The sequence below is a fragment of the Tauraco erythrolophus genome, chromosome 5 (assembly GCF_009769465.1).
Source record: "Tauraco erythrolophus isolate bTauEry1 chromosome 5, bTauEry1.pri, whole genome shotgun sequence".
Lineage (NCBI taxonomy): Eukaryota > Metazoa > Chordata > Aves > Musophagiformes > Musophagidae > Tauraco > Tauraco erythrolophus.
In genome coordinates this window covers 48200002-48218937 of record NC_141469.1, presented here as the reverse complement: position 1 = coordinate 48218937, position 18936 = coordinate 48200002, and the positions used below count along the sequence as shown (strand labels likewise).

The 18936-nt window shown below is 41.6% G+C and overlaps 1 protein-coding gene across 1 annotated transcript in view; it reads left to right on the top strand.

Annotated features, from left to right (window-relative positions):
* The window catches only part of BEND4 (BEN domain containing 4), a 30500-nt gene extending 12191 nt beyond the window's left edge, over positions 1 to 18309 (top strand). Inside the window, exons 3-5 of the mRNA XM_086612288.1 lie at positions 10337 to 10428; positions 14469 to 14709; positions 18092 to 18309. Of these exons, the coding sequence (XP_086468414.1) occupies positions 10337 to 10428; positions 14469 to 14709; positions 18092 to 18309 (551 nt within the window). The remainder of the gene's footprint in view (positions 1 to 10336; positions 10429 to 14468; positions 14710 to 18091) is intronic.
* Positions 18310 to 18936: the final 627 nt, after the last annotated feature.

Below are 18936 nucleotides of genomic sequence, written 5' to 3'. Positions count from 1 at the left end.
TGGCATTAATTATATTCATATTCTTTAGTTCTTAGTCAATTGAATCCCGTTGTGATTGCCTGTGTTTTGCTAGGATTAATGCCGGGCTAAGCAGCCAGTATTTGCCTGGGTCATCACAGTTACCCTTCATCTCCCTTTAAAAGAGAAATAAACATATATAAGCACAGTCATTTTCCACCCCCTGGAAGTAACAAAATACCTTGTTATCAGTGTGTCAAAGGAAGCAGACAAAGATAAAATAAATGCGCAAGGATGTATGACTTCATTGGCTGACACAAAACCGTCATCAGATGCATCTGCTGCTGTCTGGGTGACATAGACAGACAGCTGTAAAGTGACCCAGGTGTTTGGGGAAGCATTAACAGCCACAGAATATGCCCTCAGATTTTGCTACATGGTAGGACAGAGGCAGTCCCACGGCCACCACTGAGCAGATGTAATCAAAAATCAACTAAAGGTGACATCTAATTATTTTTGTCTCCAGTGCTGATTTTGCTCCAGTGATCTCCTGCTGCCAAAGAAGCCGGCAGAAATTTTTCTGTGACTTGGAAAACCCAACTCTGTACTTAAACGGGCGCAACACTCGTTCTCTGAGCCCTTTTTTTTTCCCATCAAGATGTTGCATGCCTTAGGGGAGGCAGACAGAAAGCCTTCTGCAGAGGGTTAGTGTTGTTTGCCACCGTCTATCACATCAGAGGCATCTCAGAGGACAAACTTCCTCCCTGCACATCCGTACACCTCACGCCGGGCATCCGATGGGCCCGGCGATCCATGCGGCAGAGCAGGAACTGTGGTGGCCGCCAGGTGAGCGTGGAAGCGGCCATGCTGCCCCTTCGGGCTGCTGAAAGAGCAGGGGCTTTTGATGTGTTGGTTTTCCTTCTCGCAGGTGAGGGAGCTGTGCCGGAGCGGCGCAGTGGGGCTGGCGGGGCACCCTGTCAGCGGAAGATAAAAGCACCAACCCCTCCCTCCTGCTCCATAACCGTCTGTGAATCATTTTATCTTTTTCCTGAAATACTTTGCATTTCTTTTTTTTTTTTTTTTACTTTCCATATGCAAAAGCCCTTTTAAAATCCGTGAGAGTTTGCTATCTAAAAATAGTCACCGCCGTGCGTCTCTGCCTCCAGCTCTGCAGAGCACCATTTGCATGGCTCACAAAGAGGCCACCGGCAAGAAGAGTGTTTTCTCAGCAGATGTAAAGGTGATGACTTTTCTTTTTTTTTTTGACAAATATTGCAGAAGGCATATTGTCCTGTAGCTTTTGGACACGGAAAGTAAGATTTTTCAGTTTTCAGGACTCTGCCCTGTTGCTGTAGAAGTCCTCCAGTCCCATAAGACCTTTTTGCCCATAGCCTAGCATTACTCTTTGGTGGGTCACCTCTGGAGAAGAAACAGTTACATGGATGAAATATTGTATATGTTTGGGTTGTTGGTTTGTTTTTTTTTTCCTCAAAAAATACCCATTTGATTTGACTGAAACAATACTTAAATTTGTGTGAAATCTTAATTGTTTCAGCTGTGGAATAAATGAAGAAAAATTTATGTTTCAGTGATGTGGTTTTGGAGCAATGCAACTTGTTACAACTTGTGTAGTTTTCCTCAATATTTTTTTTTTTAGGCAAAGACATTAACCAAACATTTTCAGTTTTCAGTTCAGCTGAAAAGAAGGGAAACATTTTCATTCAGTGTGTTATTTTGTCTCATTTTTAAAAATAATTTAAGGTTAGATAATTCCTGGAAGGAGTTCAGCAAATTTACCATTGGCTCTTTCTTAGTTTCGAGACCGTCAAGAACAGAGCAAAGTAATCCATCTATACAAGGAGACAAGTGTCTCCTAATTTCTTTCCTCTGTATAAAAATTACTGGGACTGTGATATATTCCCAGTAGTAAAATTAAAGACTTACTTGTGAAACTGCATGTAAGACCTGGATTTACACCATCTAATATATAAGGATATTAAGCAGTTCTCCTTTGCTACTGTCAGCATGATTTTCTCACCGTTTTTGGCCTAAAAGGCAGGAAAATATTTCCAGGTGGTTAAAGCAAAGGCCAGGAGTCATGCATGAAAGTTTGCCTGCTGGTGCTCCCGGCTTTGCTGCGTGGTTTAGGGCAAACCAGCCTGAAAGTAGTGAAAAAGTATAAATAAGTAAGATGAAGCAGTGTGCGATAAATACAGTAATTATTCTTGCCTCATTAGCCCAGCAGCAAAAAATACACAGCAAATAGCAGAAGGATGGGGCTGGAAAACCCCCTCAAATGTGGAGAGGTGATCACCTATAGAGACGGCATTTGTGGTAGCTGGAAGTAGCCAAAGCAAAGCAGGATTTGCAGGTAGAGTTAATATCAATGCAATTGAAAAAGCCAGACAAGTTTTCCGTGAGGTTTTGTGTGCCCAAGGCTTGACTCTTTTTCCTGACTATATCGGATGATCTAATAAAAGATACTCCTTTTCCCTACAAATCCTGTCTCCTTTATACTTTCAGAGCATCGCGTTTCCAAAGAGCCTACCACAGCCGCAGCGTAGATAAAGCAGCCATCAAGGCTTGTGACAAACGCTTTTTCATGTCCTTTTTTTTTTTCTGTCCTTTTTCTTGATGTTCACATTTAACCACTTCTTGGTTTCCCTTCATGTTCTGGATGTTTTGGTCTGATCTCTGGCCTCGTTCTACTGTTCAGCTTCAAAGCGTGAAGTTACTTCGGGAAGAGAGAGCCTCGAGCACAGTCGCCCAGTGTTTGGCACGAGCACCTCTTTGAATTTGCAGCACGGCTTTGCTTGCAGCTTGAGGGTGCCGGCTTAGTTTGCTAAAGCAGCCCGAGTACAAAAACTTACTGAAACACGTAACTGCAGCAGACCAGGGCTTATTAATCTCTTTTCTCCACACTTCTGGGTAAAAACCTGTGAGAATTTGGGGGCTCAGGTTTCTTAGCCTACCCTGGGGAGCAAGGGCTGGTGGGAGTTTTATGGGGAGCTGCGGTTCAGCCTGGCGAGGCTGAACTCCCTTATCCCAACTTCAGTTTGTGTTTTGCAGGTCAGCACTTGGCATTTTAGTGATGTCCCTGCTCACCGCAGGCTCCTTGATTTCCCTAGTTAGCTATCAGCAATGTAAACCTGTAGAGGGGTTTACAGGGGAGGTCCCTGCCCTGAAGACTTGACAGCTGAAAGAGGACAAGAGGTACCTTCTGTTAAGTAGAAGGGAAGTGAGGGAGCACAGACAAAAATAAAAGCTGCAGGAGTGTGTGGCAGCGTCGCTTAAATGAGAGATGCACAGCTGCCATGTTTTGTCTCTTCTCTTCTGCTGTTTAGGGAGAGGTGTACATCCCCGGGGCGTATGGAAAGGGCACATTCTTCTTTCTGGAGTAAATATTTCTGCAAAAGAAAATTAAAAGAAATACAATGGCTTTTCAGATGCAGATTAATGGAAGTAAAGTGGTTTTCCACTCTGCCTGGAAAACACAACCAAGAGACATTTTAAAAGTAAAGGGATATTAACTATCATTTTTTCTCCCTTCCCTGCTTTTGGCAGGCATAAGAGGTCACTTTGGCCAATCTTTAACACCCTTCTGTATGTAATGTCGATTCTTCTGCTTCCTCCTGGCTGCGCTGACTACAAATAGGTGCTGGTTTTATTTTGCCATCCATTTACAAACACCAAAATTCATAGGGTCTTGAGCACCGAGATCAGTTCCTCTTTACTAACCCCACCTCTCCTTGCCCCTCGCTGTTTTTCCAGCTGACCGCACCCCAACAACTTGTCTTCACAGCCCATCCATGCAGCTTTCGCTGGCATCCAGCTGACTATTGAAATAAATGACCGTATGAGCTAAAATGATCCAAATCGTGTTATACTGCACACTTGTCCAAATCTGAGACAGAGAAGGCATCTCCGTTAATGTTACACGAAATTCGCACTGCCATCTAGTTCGTCAGCAGGTTCCCTATCATTTGTTACATCTTTCTGACAGTCGAGCATCAATTTAGAAATGCCCTTCAATGAACTCGGAGTGAAGAATTGCTCAAGGTCAAGCGAAGGAGGATGTGTTGCAACGCTGAGCCAGTCTTAACTAACAACTGCCGGTCTGAGCAAGGTGGATGTAGCTGTACACCCTTCCCAATTCTCCTCCTCGCTGACAAGTCAGAAGTAAATGGTCTTGAGTGCTAAGGGATTCGTCTTCTGCTGTGCAAAACACCAGGAGGAATACTAGGCAGTGTCAGCTACAGAGCACAAAATCTCATTAATGAGCAGAATAACCAGATTTCTTACTGTCTGCTTACGGGGGCTGAGGCCACCGCAGAGAGACACACGGCTGAGCTAGGGATGAACCGTCCTTTCTCACAAGGGCTGTCTGGTGATGCGGGAGAGGTTGGAGGTACACTTTATTTACAACAAGCCCAAGTGTCTCTTCATAGCACTGTGCTTCGGCCATATAAACAGCCCTGGAGTCTGTTACACAGGGGGCCACGTTTTAGGGAGGATATATGAGAGCCCTCATTTTGACAGATACCAATACAAGTGATTGTGGCCCAGTAACATTTATAATGAGCAAAAACCCAGCCCAAACCAATAATAGAGATGTCTTTGACACTTCATAAAAACTTGGAAAGAATTATCAGAATCAAAGGTTAAAAAAAAGGAAAAAGAGTGGATGATAATTGGGAAACATTAAAAGCATGCTGTTGAAGGCCCCAGAAGACTATCTAGGAGGAAAAGTTCCGTGCGGGTTACAAAAACAACTAGCATAGGAGGAAAGCGAAGAAACAGTTGGAAACAAAACAAATGGTGTAGAGAAGTTGATAGTGATGAGTAAAAAGAGGTTAGGATCAGTGGGAAATTAATAATTAAAATTAAACCTGGAGCTCTCTGTTGAGGAGGCATTCTTTTCCTGGCAAATTATAGGAAAAATAACGGTATCGGATCATTATCAGGTAGAAGCAGTAGGTTTTGTCAATAATACAGAACTGTTCATTGAGTATTTCTGTTCTGGTACTTGTGAAGAGTAAAATGATGCAGTCACACCAATGTGATGATGATGGTAAGCTGGTAGAAATATTTTCGGTTTCCACCGTAACGCACATTCAACAGTGGCTTCAGGTGAGGCTGCAACCACAGCTGTCTGCCACAGCTCCCTCCCAATGTCGGGACAATTGAAGAGCTTGTTAGTCAGTGCCAGAATTGCTGGCCTTTTTAGAAATGATAAAGAGATGCTGATCCTCATTCAGGTTGTGAGACAGAGTGGGTCAAGAGTGGAGTCAGGAGTCTCTTTTAGAGTCTGGCATCAGCAGAGGAGGCACTGGGAGCAATAACTACTTGGGCACACCAGCTTCTCATCCCAGAGTGCACATCAACTTACTACCAAAAGCATTAGGCAGCTGCTACCAAGGCATGACGTTTTCAAAATCATGATATTTGGACAGCTCACTTCAGGAGCTAAACCGAAATTGAAAGAGGACTTTGCTTATGATTTTGTGTTTTGGAATACTTGGGATCCTCTAGAAGACTGAAAGATGCAAATACTCTATGATTTTAATTTTTTTTAGAAGGACACATGAGATGTCCTAGACAATTGTAGGCTCATTGGCCTGATACTGAGCCCAAACTAACTAACTGCACAGCTGATGCTGGGTTCAATTAATAGAGTACTAAAAGAGAGCAATGGAGTTAGTACTAGGCAGCATCTTGCCAAATTATGGTTTTGATGAGATGAAAAGTTTGGTAATGAGGATATTGCAGATTTCCAAGGCGTTACACAACATTATATTACAAAGAGTGATTTAAAAATCAGAAACATTTGTATTCAGGAAATTGTCATGATGCAGCTTAATATCTGGAGGGATTCTTTGTGAAACTGTTCACAGCCTATGATTTTAATACTTTCATCAGTGAAAGAAAGCATACAGTCATTGCTCACAGCTTGCTAGCGGTGCAGAAGTATCAGCGAGTGAGTAAGATGAGAGGAGACAGACTCAGCTGAACGTGGTGCAGCATTACTTTGTGTTGAGGCACAGAGACCACGGGCGCTGCTTGGTTTCAGCCCCTGCAAAACGGTCACTGAGAAAGGCTTTTGGAGGACACGGTGGCTTTCTAGCTGAGTTTTGATGCACAGCATGCCCAAAAGGGCTGCGATGGTCTTTGGATGTAGAGACACATAGGTAGGTGTGGGGACTCTGCTTTCAGTGTGAGCCCAGCATCTCAGGAAGGTCAGTGTTGAGCTCAGAAGAGAGAGGAGTGACTTCACCGCTAACTACAAGCACATAACAAGTGACAAGCATTTACCATTTCTTTTCCAAAGGTTTTACAAAACCCAGTCGAAGGAAAACAAAATACAGACTTGACATCAGGTGTATATTTCTGAGGGTGAAATAACACCTTCTGTAACAGCAAGCCAAGGGTAGAAGCTGCATCGCTGGGAAATGACGACTCTAGTTGTACTGTATTTTACCCACTGGTACTGTCTGGTGCAAAGAAGATGTGGTCTGGGGAGTAGCTGCACCTTGTGGCAGTCAGACTAAGAAATCACGCCCTGGCTTTTGTCATCAGCACAGTTGGTGGCCACCACGTTCAGCTGTTAATTAGAAATTAGGACACTCTGCAGAGACATCTGTGACAAGCTATGCCGAAGCAGCTCTTGTTATAGTGTAAAGATGCTTGGAATAACAACAAAGTCTTATAACTTGGATCAATAAACAGCAAAGACCTGCCACCTCTTAGGCATGTCCTACTTAGTCATTGCTTAGCATCTTAGCAAGACTAGCCTTCCCCAGCATGCCAAGTCCCCTGGGCCACTTCCTCCTCGCCCTTTAGCTCCTGCAAAGATCTCCCTCTTCTTTTCACTTACTGCAGGCCAAGTTACTTTGCCATTTCCAGTGTCTTTTCTGAGTCACTGACACTTTCAGAAAGTAAAGGCTGTGGAAACTTCTTCCTAATAGGCAGGAAAATTACTGCCTCCCTGCAGGCTTTCTACTAAGTCATAATAAGCAAGTGTTATTTCGACATTAGTGTCTTTCCCGTTGGTTACAGTAGGCACAGATCCCTGTTGGTGTTGTCAGTGATAGTGGATACGTGCATAAGCCTGCAGAGAATCCGCTCTCAGGGTTAGGATCTCGTTAACTCTCCAGAGACTACATCAAAGTCAAAGAAATATAAAATAAATAAGCTAGTAGGTTAAAATGATTTTTCATACTCACAATAGGGAGCTGCAGGCTCTTACAAAGTTACGTTTGCTGCCGGGTTTGAAGGAAACAGTTCCTCTTCACCTCTCAGCAAAAAGAATGTTTGCAGAGCCATAAGAGGACGCAGAAGCAAAACCGAAGCTTTGACTCTCGGCCCGGTGCTGCCCTCTGTGTGGCTTCCTTCAGGCTCCAGTTAACGCAGCAGCCCAAGAACCCTGGCTTTGCAAGTAGCACCTGGTGGTTGAAAGGCTGAGGTTATTTGTACCAACAGCAAACAGTGTGATGTACGATGGCTTTGCAAGTCAAAAGTTCTCAGAGTCCTCCAGTCTCTAAAACAACAAAAATCATACAATTTTGTGCTTGAAACTTTACTGCTTTTATGAAGACAGAAGTATTTATAAGCTTCAGCCAGCTTTTAGTACCTCATATTTCTCACCGGTAATGAGAAAGCATTTTATCAGCAGAATACAGTGAAAGTAGAGCTGTACTTCATGTGCTGGGGACACAACAGCTTAAATAGTTTTCTGTTGTTTTCTGGCTTGTGCCCCATAACGTATGGAAGAACATAGGTAAATATATCTTTGGATAGCCTGCAGTGAAATTACTTACTGTGGGTAAAATACCATCCTGCTGTGAGATCAGTGCCTAACAATTAGAGGATTTTTTGACACATTATATTCTGCTCCCTTTCGGGCCCCATGTTGTTTCATATAATTACAGGTAATAGTGCCAAGTATGGCTGAGAGCCTTCAGGTCACCAAGATGGACTTTTGCTGATAGAGATAACCAGAAAAGAATGTACAAATTTCACAGACTGTTTTGAGCCCAGCTTCATGAGGACTGAAGAAGTCTGAAGCTGCCAGGTACTGGTGATGCTTCAGCAACTGTGTGCTCGGTGAGCTTGCTAAACAAAAAGAAACACATTTAGACAGGGCCGGAAAGGGATACTTCACGAGTAGCTCTGATTTCCCAAGTATCACTCAGCTCTCCTCCAAGTCCAAGTATCAGGCATCTTTGCTTTCAGGCAGTAGTACCATCACCCATCATAGCACAATCACCCGTCATAGCCTCTTCCGTCCTTGCTGTCAGCTCGCAGGAGATCCAGGATCTCACAGGAGATGCTGGTTGCCCGTGATAACTTCCACCCAAGTGGGAGTTTTTGCTGACCTTGTCACAGGTTTTCTGACGCTGCTTGGACACCTACTTAATCACAGAGTAGCCCGTGCATGGGTTTAATCTTAGTTTTGAACATACCAGACAGCAAACACACACAGAGTGTATGGAAAGGATCTCAAAAGACAATCTTGTCCGTCAGCCACTCCACATGAGAGAAAAAACAAGAACGCTTTTCTTCTTCCTCCATGTGCTTTTCTGTATATAAAAATGACGGGGAAAAAAGTCAAATCCTTTCTTTACTGCACCTTCTTACGAATATCCAATGTACTAAAACGTTACCTGGGGTTAGTACGTTTTACTCCTTTATTCCACCGAAGAACTTATATTGAATTTTTTTGGTTTTGCTTTATGCTAAACACACAGCTCTCAATACAGGAAGGCCACAGAACGTGTTGGTGGGACTATTAAGCTTGACTGCCCTTCTGACTTTTTCAGAATTGAAGCGTTTTTCTAAAAATATCTGGTGACACTTAAAAGTGCTTTTCTCCCTACGAAAAAAAGAAGCAGCCGGTCTCTCCTGCTCATATGGCAGTGTCACTGCGTAGCAGCTACTCTCCTGAGAAACTGCCCTGGTCTAGCAATAAGCAGTGAAGTCACTGGAGAAATAAAACAGGTACAAGTCACTTGAGATGCCAACTTTTGCCGAATGCATAACCTCCTGACCTCCTATGGCAAAGTGTGATACATCAAATGAAACAGGAGTGAATACACTGATGGGTTTTCTTTACGGAGAAGGCAGCATAGGGTGAAACACAGGAATTTATTATTCATATCAGGCACTTTGCATGACTTCTCTGTGGGGACTGCTGGATGTAACACCGCTTAGCCCATAGTAAAGAGTCTGTTTTGTACAAAGTAAAGGTGTTTCAACCTTGTCTGCCTAGACAGGGGCATAGTTGCTGCGCAGTGTGAATGCCCAGGGTGCAAAATACCTGTAAATCCTACGTTGAGACATTCTCAGTGATTTCAGTGCTTGCTTTCAGATTGCCAGCTTAAGACAAAGCCCAAAACCCCACATTTTTCCAGGTGTAAAGGCTGAATGCCAAGAAATAATTAAAAAAAAAAAAAACCACAAAAAAACATTGAAATATTTCTTCTGGATTTTTAGCTGAAGCTAAGATTATCTTTGAATATGTTACAAAAACAACCCATACGAAATGTGAGAGTGATAAGGTGCCTTAAAAATCATGCTTATTTAGTCTTGCACAAGGCAATCGTAATGTTGGGTTAATATCTGTTTAATTCTCCTACGGCGTTTCAGGCTCAGGAGAAAAGCGATATCTCAAAAATACTCCAGAGTTAATCAGGGATGTGGCAGCATCTGCTTAAGAGAGATCCGTAATTGAATCATCCCTAATTAACCTATCACCTCAGCAGAAGGGAATAGGATGTTGGTACCACTACTGAAATGGATGAGAGGGATGGGAGTGGAAAGGGGGGAGAATGAGGGAAAGAGAAATAAAGCAATTTGCCTAACACCTAGTTTTATAACAAATTTGGGAGGAGGGAGGGAAAAGAAATTAAAGTATATGAATCATTAAATCTGTTCAGTATAGTTAATCAGACTGTAGTTTCAAAAACATTTGAGTTTATTCACATGTTAATCAGTGCATGATTTAGGTCCAAGAAATGTTTTCTCCTTTGTATGGTTTGGGCTGTTTACAGTATTTACAGATTTTTTTCTTATTATCATTACTGCTGACCTAATATGTATTTGTAATAATTATAATTTCAAACTAGGAAAAAAAAAACTTTGAAAACTAGTGAGCAGAAAACAAAAACAATGTCAGAGATCTCGGCATAGGAAATACAACATCTGTCGTATATATATTGAATGAAATGACTGAACAAATCAAAATGAGAGGTATTTCCTATTTGAAATAAATCTCACAGACGTACAACACAGATCCTGAAGAACACTGCTTGATTTAATATTGTTGTTCTATTTTGTGCTAGATAGCTAATATACAGTAATTGCAATTTGTTTCATACAGTGCCCTGCCAGACTGTTTTAGATTATTTGAAGACTGTGCTTCAGCATCACAACCAGCTTATGGTACCACAGCCAACAGACCATCCGACTGAGGTAGTATACAGTTAAGACAAGCTACATCTCTTTATGTTTGACAATTCATTGAAAACATGTAGGCAAATAAATCAGTAGGTGCTGGAAGAATATATTTAGTAGTAAAAATATGTAAAATCTATTATTAAACTGTCATTCTTAGGTACAGTAATCCCCCAAATGGAGGAGACTCATTACTAGTATAATTTAGGATGACTTTACTGAGCAGTGCATAGCTCCCTCCATCGGCACCAGCTGCTCTTGCCTTGCTTTGGGTAATTTTTCTCTCACCTTTCCTCAGAAACATCACTTTTGTGGGTAGAATTTAGGCTAGGGCTAGCCTGGTGAAAACTGTAGCCGAGTGATGGACAGTGGCTGCACGCGGCAGCTGCCGGTGCACAGAGACTGCTGCCCGTGCGTGGCTGGTACCAACATGTCGTGTGTATGGACACGGGCACAGATGTGTGTGCAGTTAGTATAGCTCTAATGCAGCCCTGAGATGGTTAAACACTAAAATATACGTTTCCTTCATTTTGCAGACAGACCCAAATATAGACTTCTGCAAGTCTTGGGAGTGCACTTGCTTTTCAGAAAGCATCCCAAACAAGATGTTGAATGTTGGCAATTTTCTACATGATAGGGAGCTTGGGGATTTTTTTAATTATGATCAGTTTAAAAGTGCTGCAGTGAAAAAGCAGAAAATTTAAGTCCTCTCCTTCTCTAGAAGGTAGATGTAGATTTATCGATCAGGTCTAGTGTAACCCATGTTAATTTTGCTCCAGCGTGTTTCTATCCAGGCTTGTAAAAATGCCTCAAATGAAGTGGGTTTGTTGAGACCTTTTCTGGTTTAGACTGTCCGTATTTGAGGCTCTTGCTATGGATATCTGACACGTATGTAGCATATACATGTCACTACCCATTATTCACACAAACAAAATCAAAAGAGGGAACGCTTGGGTCTAGTCTGACCTCCCTTTGCACATAACCGATACGTTGTGCAAGCCTCACGTAGTCCAACTTACCATAGTTTCACTGAAGATGCTTTGCAGCAGTTCAGGATGTGCATCGCTTTGCTCCTCCATTCAGTTTCATCCTGTGCAAATTGATATATATATATATATTTATATTTATATGTATCATTAGCTATTATCACTCAAATATATTCCAAGGATTCATTTTCATTTTTTTTAATGCTCTTTCACTTAACTAAAATTTTCAAGCACTGTAAAAAATGAGGCTGTTGTGTAACATCCCACGTGGAATAGCTTGTCATGATATGACACAATTTTTTTATTGAATTAAACACATAGATGCTAATCTTTTATTCATAAGCTTAATCATGTACAAACACAAGCATGAACGCATTTGTACTTTGGTTCTTCCTTCAGGATCTGCTTATTTTATTTCTGGAAGGTTTTCTGGTTGGTTTAGTTTAATGACTGCTGGACACACCAAACCATATCATATATTTACCAAGAATCTTTTGCCCAGAAGTGCTGTACTTTCAGAGGAAGTAATGAAAGTACATCTGTAGCAGGAACCCAGTCATTGTTTAACAGAGCAACGTAACACTATCTCATGCTTTTGGAGAAGAAGGAGGAAAAATATTCTAAATTTTGGGGGGAGTAAGAGAGAAGTATCATAAAATTGAGGTTGAGGAAATTACGCAAAATTTATTGCCTTCTCAGTTAATAGTAATGCGAGCTCTCATGAAATGTGTACGTTGAGTCTTTCTGCACCCTATTTCCATCAGTGCAATACATTTAAACACAGAGGTAGATTTTAGAATACCTTGCTACTTAGCAAAGCCACACATGAGCATCCATCCCTAACACACATGAGCAAGCCTGGAGCCCTATACTGTTCCATTACGGGCTTGCATTGCACTGCTTCTGCCTGCCAGGGCACAAAAGCAAGGCTGAGCCTACAGAATTTGCTGCAGCTTGTACTTTGCACTGATATCAGTAAGAAAGGTTCTTGCTTCACTACAGTTTTTTTAAATAGGGACAGAAAGGTTTCAGGAACCTAAGGTAGGAAAATAATTAGCTTTATATAAAATCATAGAATCATTCTATGATTCTATAATCATGTTTTATATAAAAGGGATGCTGAGCTAGCTGCTGAAAAAAATTAGTACCAGTGTGGGGATCAGATGGCCCTGTGTGTTACCTTTGTGATGGAACAAGCCAAGGAAGTACTAATGTCAGCTCCCGCTGAGACGGAATGGTCACAGTTGCTTCAACATAAGAGCATCATACCCCCAAAGAGCTTTCCATGTTGCCCCCTCTGCTTTTCCTCCTTCCCTGGCCCCCTTGCCATGTTAGCAGAAGAAGAGGAGTTTGTCTGGATGGAGGAAATGTTCTTTCCACAGCAGAACTCTTCAGCCATACTATTGGCTTCCCAGGGGCACATGTACCTGGCAGAAATTAAAGCAGCTTCTTGCATCATGAGTGGAGGGGAAGAAATTGACCCTGGCCCTTTTGCAGAAAGTGGGAGCAGACAAGTGAAATGCAAATTATAGACAGAGTTGGACTATAATTCTCTTAGGATTTATAACCTTGGATTTACAAGCTAAAGGGTTGAGATGTTTTGGAGAAAGGATAGAGAGACCTATCAGACAGACGAAACCCATCTCCTCCTTTATATTTTGGCTTCCTTTGCAGAGTTTTGGATTTGCTTGTAGCTGCCTTTGCCAGCAGTTTGCACTAAGCCAGCTGGGTTTGCTCTGAGGCAAACAAGTAGCAGACAGTCTCACAGGCTCAGCTCCCGGCGGTGCTAACGCTGCCATGGGAGGTGGCAGTACCCTAAATCATATGAACAGATTCTCTGAGGACCCCTTCGTCACAGTCTGCACTAAATTCAACCTTCCGCATATTTATCAAACTTGGAAAAAAATTAAAAGCAAATACCTGAGGAAAAACTTCAAAGATGTACCCAAGCTGTCTCCCAGGGTGCTATAATAAATAGATGAAAGAAGGCAAGGGTAGTCCTTAAAATAGTTTTCAGATCTGGGAGCGAGGAGGAGGACTTTGCAATAGTTGCCCACGAGTGCAGCACACGGGTGATTGCCTCTGTTGAGCATCAGACCCTTGTTTCTCTAGTTCACTGTGAGCTCCTATCTAAGCTGGGGCTATATGAAGTTTTTACTAATTGGGCCTCCAGATTTATGTCTTTTAATAGGTGTAGCTGTAAAAGTGAATGAGCCTCTAGGAGGGCATGGTATGGGTTTTTTTTGTGCACTTGAATTATTTCAGGTATAGTAACAGTACCATCTTACGTTAACTGAGTAATCCTGAACTATAGCATTTTATGGGCAACAAGAATTAAATGCTATTTAGGTACAATTGACTAAAGAGGGCTTATAAATGTGTGTGGATACAAGAATCCCCATAATTAGTCCCACAGCATTCATTTAATGTTGTAATATTGAAGCACAAATTATGAAGGTTAAAAGCAAAATTTCTTTCCGGCTGACATGGTGGCATTTCTGTAAAGCTATAATTTGAGTTAATATGGCATTCATTAATAATAATGAAGCTTTTAGTTTTCATAGTTCCTTTATTTATTTTCTTTATATTTTTCACAGTAGCGTAAGTGCTGTCAAGTTTCAGGTGTGTTCTACAGAAGTAATAAATTTATTATAAAAACAGACCAGAAGAGTCACCTCTGAAGTAAACTGTCAGCTGTGATGAAGTGATCCATTTGATCACGCTCTTCAAAGACCCTTTTTATGCATTTTAACAGATTAAGAAGAAAGGTTCTAGTTAGATAGTATACCCAAGTCACTGATTCCTAACTCTTTTTAAGCTGCTTGTTAAAGTGGAAGTTATCAATAGCCATCTCTCAAAAGGTATTCCTTGTACCTCACCAAATTTGAGTTCTAGAAAATGGAAATGTAATTTAAAAAGTACTCATTCTCAGTAAGAGCAGTTACGTGTTCACTTCAGGATGTGTTTCACTGTCGGTATCGCGGCTGGTTAAAAAGCATGTTTTTTATTGCAACTGACGTCTTTACTTATTTGCCTTGCAAAATAAGCAACGGAAATATTTCACTTTTTCAGGGGAGCAAGCAGTTGCTGAACAACTACCCTGTCTACATCACTAGTAAACAGTGGGATGAGGCTGTAAATTCTTCCAAGAAAGATGGACGACGGCTCCTTCGCTATCTCATCAGATTTGTTTTCACAACCGATGAGCTTAAGTACTCATGCGGCCTTGGAAAAAGGAAAAGGTCAGTGCAGTCAGGAGAGACAGGTCCTGAAAGACGTCCTCTGGATCCAGTAAAAGTAACATGTCTCAGAGGTACTGCATCTTTTCGCTCAGTGTCCACCATATGTGATCTCATTTCACCACATTGGCTCTGGCTCAGTAGAAGCATTCAGCTAACAGTTGCAGAACTAGAAGGGGTTTCACAGGCAGGTGACAAGCAGCCAGAGTCCCTCCGTAGTTTTTTTTATACATGCATACATATATATATATATATGTTTCTATATATGTATGTATGTATTATATGTGTTGGGTTTTTTCGAATGGGAAAAAACAGGGCTGCTTGTTTAAGAGAGGAACAAATACAAGGGCACATGACACTGATACACTTGAAACAGTGAAGAAGGAAAATCAGACAATCCTGGTTACGCTCTTTTATAATAAACTAACAGGGCATTCTTTAACACTGATACACAGCAAAATTAACCAAAGGAATATTTATAGCCTAAAGTGTAGTAAGCGTATGGTGCTCAAAGCCACAGAGCATTATCAGAGTTAAAAGCTAACCGACTTTCAGAATAGGTTTGAACATTTTGTAGGGCCAAGAACATCTTACAGGTTAATTAGATACATAGCATACACAAATGCGTTGTCAAGGATTTACTTTCTTTTTTGGAGTACTGAGGCAACATGAACTGAAAAAGTTAGGAAACAACTTTACTCCATGTTTAATCATAGAATCATAGAATGGTTTGGGTTGGAAGGGACCTCAAAGATCATCTAGTTCCAACCCCCCTGCCATGGGCAGGGAAACCATCCACTACACCAGGTTGCCCAAAGCCTCATCCAACCTGGCCGTGAACACTTACCTTTAACTTGAAAACAAGGGGGAGTTTTGCGAGCATTTCACAATGCCAGAGAGTGGGAATGTTGGACAACACAGAGAAAGGGTCCAGATTAAGAAAAAATATCTGTTGTGGCAGTTCATACTTTGCTTTCCTAAAATTGTTTGGAAGGCCTGGTACTGGATTTTATACTGAAATATACAAAATAAGATTTTTTTTTTAAAGCCCAATTAAAAACACGTTGTAGTATCAGAATCTGCATTTCGTAAATGCATATGCTTATCATTTCTTTAATTAACTCAATTTTTATCATTTTGTGAGGACATACATGAAATTTTGGTTGAACTGACTTGTAGGATGCTTTACTAATCGATGCAGTGTAAAAAGATAAATTCTGGTCAGTCAGTGATAAAAATATTTTCAGACATCCAACTGGAATCGTATATCAGACAGAGCCTCTTCCCTCTACGGGTAGAAGAGTTCAACAAGGCCAAGTAGATCAGACCCTTGGTTGAGGTACATTGATGTAAGCAGGTAATGAACTCAGATTTTACATACAGCCAAATTAAGCAAAAATGCCTTTTTTTTTTTTTTCCACTGCAAAAGAACCTGTTACATGATAATCTATCAAAGCTTAATAGAAGGGCCAGTCTGTTGCACGCTGTGCTGCACAGAAGTCTGGAGCAAGACTCAGGGTCCCAGAAGTTCTCCTGGAAAACCGAAGGCTGAATACGATTGTATTAACCATTTACTAAATGACTTTGAATTTCACCTAATAATTTATGCACAAGCAGAGAATTAATACCCTTTTCTTCCCCTTTCTTCCTGCTGCTTCCCACTAAGACTAACAGTAAATCCACCCATGGATAGACTTTTGCTTATGGCCACTCTCCTTTCTGGAGTACGGGACGTACAGAGTGTGTGGAGTGCTCCTTGGGAGAATGAGAAAGGCCAATTTCCTTAATTTTCAGAAGCTTGAACAGGAAGCCAAAATATTCCCTAAGGACCAGTTAATGAAGCAGAGTAGACAGTTCTCTCTTTGGGCTTTCGTGTGTGGGTGAGAACGTGACAATTTTCTCTGGTGCCAAGAGTTAGCCACTGCCTCCTAGCTGGTTTTGCAAGCCAAGGTAACAAGTGTCTGACTAATTGTAAGCACATCCAATTATGCCTTCCCACCGTAGCAGGGAGTACAAACTGCTTCTTAGAGTAGTTTAAATATCTATAAAATTTTTTAATATATTCCTGCAACTGACTGATGTCTGGGACCAGCTTTAAAACAGCCTGGTATGCCTAAATTATAGCATTACTCTTTTACGTAGTAACCATTTTTCTGAGAAAAACACCAGTCTGTGGAGCCCCACGTGAACATAACTAGGTAGGAATTACTGTTGCCTGTGTGGATTTCCAGGGAAATGAATTTAAAACCGAGATAGCTATCGCTTTTGCAGATGCACTGCTGGAGGAGCTATGCAAAACCCACGTCCTAATTGTCCAACAGATGAGATACCTTGCAGGCACGGGAATTCACGTAAAGCACAGCATCCCCTGGTCTCAAAACGTGGTGATAGTAATGAAGTTGACTTACGCCACTTATTGTGCTGTTGGCTTGTCAACAGTAGAAAATAGAATTTAAAAATATCCTGGGAGACACAATACCGTGTGAGGGAATAACTAATGTTGCAGAATAAATAAGAAGCTCAGTTTCCATATGAGGTACAGTGTATCCAATATATCTAATAAGGTGCCCTCACATTTAAAATCGTATTTGGATGTTTCAAAGTCCAAATACACGTATTTGAGATACCTCCAGCCGTTACCACTCCAGAATTGGTAAGGTGCCTTCTGCAAGTTTAGCATATTGCATGTCAAAGAATCTGAAAAAGAAATTATAAAAAATGTACTCATCAGATACAAATAGCTGTATGTGGAAGCAGCAGCTACTGAAACAGCCAAATTACTTGCAGTACGATTCATTTTCTCCTGCATTGAAAACTATTGCAAGGCTCCCCAAATTAGCCCTCTCATCTCATTTAGCTATTTCTGAGGCAAATTTAGTCCCTGAAAAATAGGTGTCAGGTTCAGCAAGATGGAAAGAGCGGGACTTAAAATGAAAGATACTCCAAGCACAAAGGAGCACCAAACCGAAATAACGGGAGTGACGTTTTCAAGGCGGTTGTGGGCCACTGCAGCCTGCAGCTGTTGAAGCAGCCAGCAGAGGGAGAGCATAAAGGTCCTCGAGAGGGATCACCTTCAGGTGTAAACAAACACACAGCAGGTTTCAAACAAAATACATCCCGGTTCACGTTACCTTTCACACGTATTGCACACGGTGAATCACAACCGTCGCTTCCAATTAGTTCTTTTTATTTCCACGAGGAGGGATTTTATCTCCAGGTCCTGTGCATCACATAATTAGCTCAGGTATGACCACATACACTGCATGTGGAGAAACGCACTTGTACAGGAATAAAATAGGTCCAAGTGGCATTATCATGGCATCCCCCATAAGGCTTTACTTCTGCTTCAGTAGAGCATTAATGCCCCTTTGTTACTTCCCATGAGCTTTTGACGCCTGGGCGATAACGGATGCTGCAAAGATGAGCTGTTTTTTATCCTTGCATGTTTTCCTGCAGAGTTCATTAGGATGCACTGTACCTCCAACCCGGACTGGTGGATGCCATCCGAAGAGCAAATAAACAAGGTATTCAGCGACGCAGTAGGACACGCTCGTCAAGGGCGTGCGGTGGGGACTTTCCTTCACAACGGGAACTCGTATTACGAAGGGACTGACCATCCAGGATCACAGGACGAAGTGTTCAATAGAGGTATGCAAGACGGATCTGGCGATTGATGGCAGTGAGAAGAACCTCATACAACAGTAGCAACCACTTAATTTAGGAGAGACTATTTGTTAAACATACTTAACCCTGCGGTCATTTAAGAGTCCAAAGCATGTTTGAACACATACTGCATACATTTCAGCTTCTCCATCCTACCATATCCCAGTTAACGGAAAGAAATCCATTTCAAGACCTGCTCTATGGGACTTCTCAGTGCCTATTACTTGCAATTCCTTCATAGCACCCTCAAAGGGAAATTGCAGTTCATTTCATCTATTTCTAGAGGAAAGGCCATTTAAAAAACTATAAAAAGTCAAAAGAAACAGCAGCCACCGTCTCCTCTGCCTATTGATAACAAGCCCAGGTCTGGACCCAGAACAGCTGAGTACTGTTTGCTTTCCCTTAGCAGGAGATGTAAAAACAAGTCTGCACACTTATAAAAAAAGAAGTGGTCTCCCATTTCCTAACAAAAAATAATGTAATTATAAATACTACCTTAAAATACCGCACAAGATGGAAAATTCAGAGACTTCCTTTAGCCAGCTCTGCCAGGAAATTAATCTTCCCGGATAAAGCAGCAGCGCTCCTCAACAGCAGAATCCTTCAAAGACCCAGAACAATAACAGGCACTTCTAATA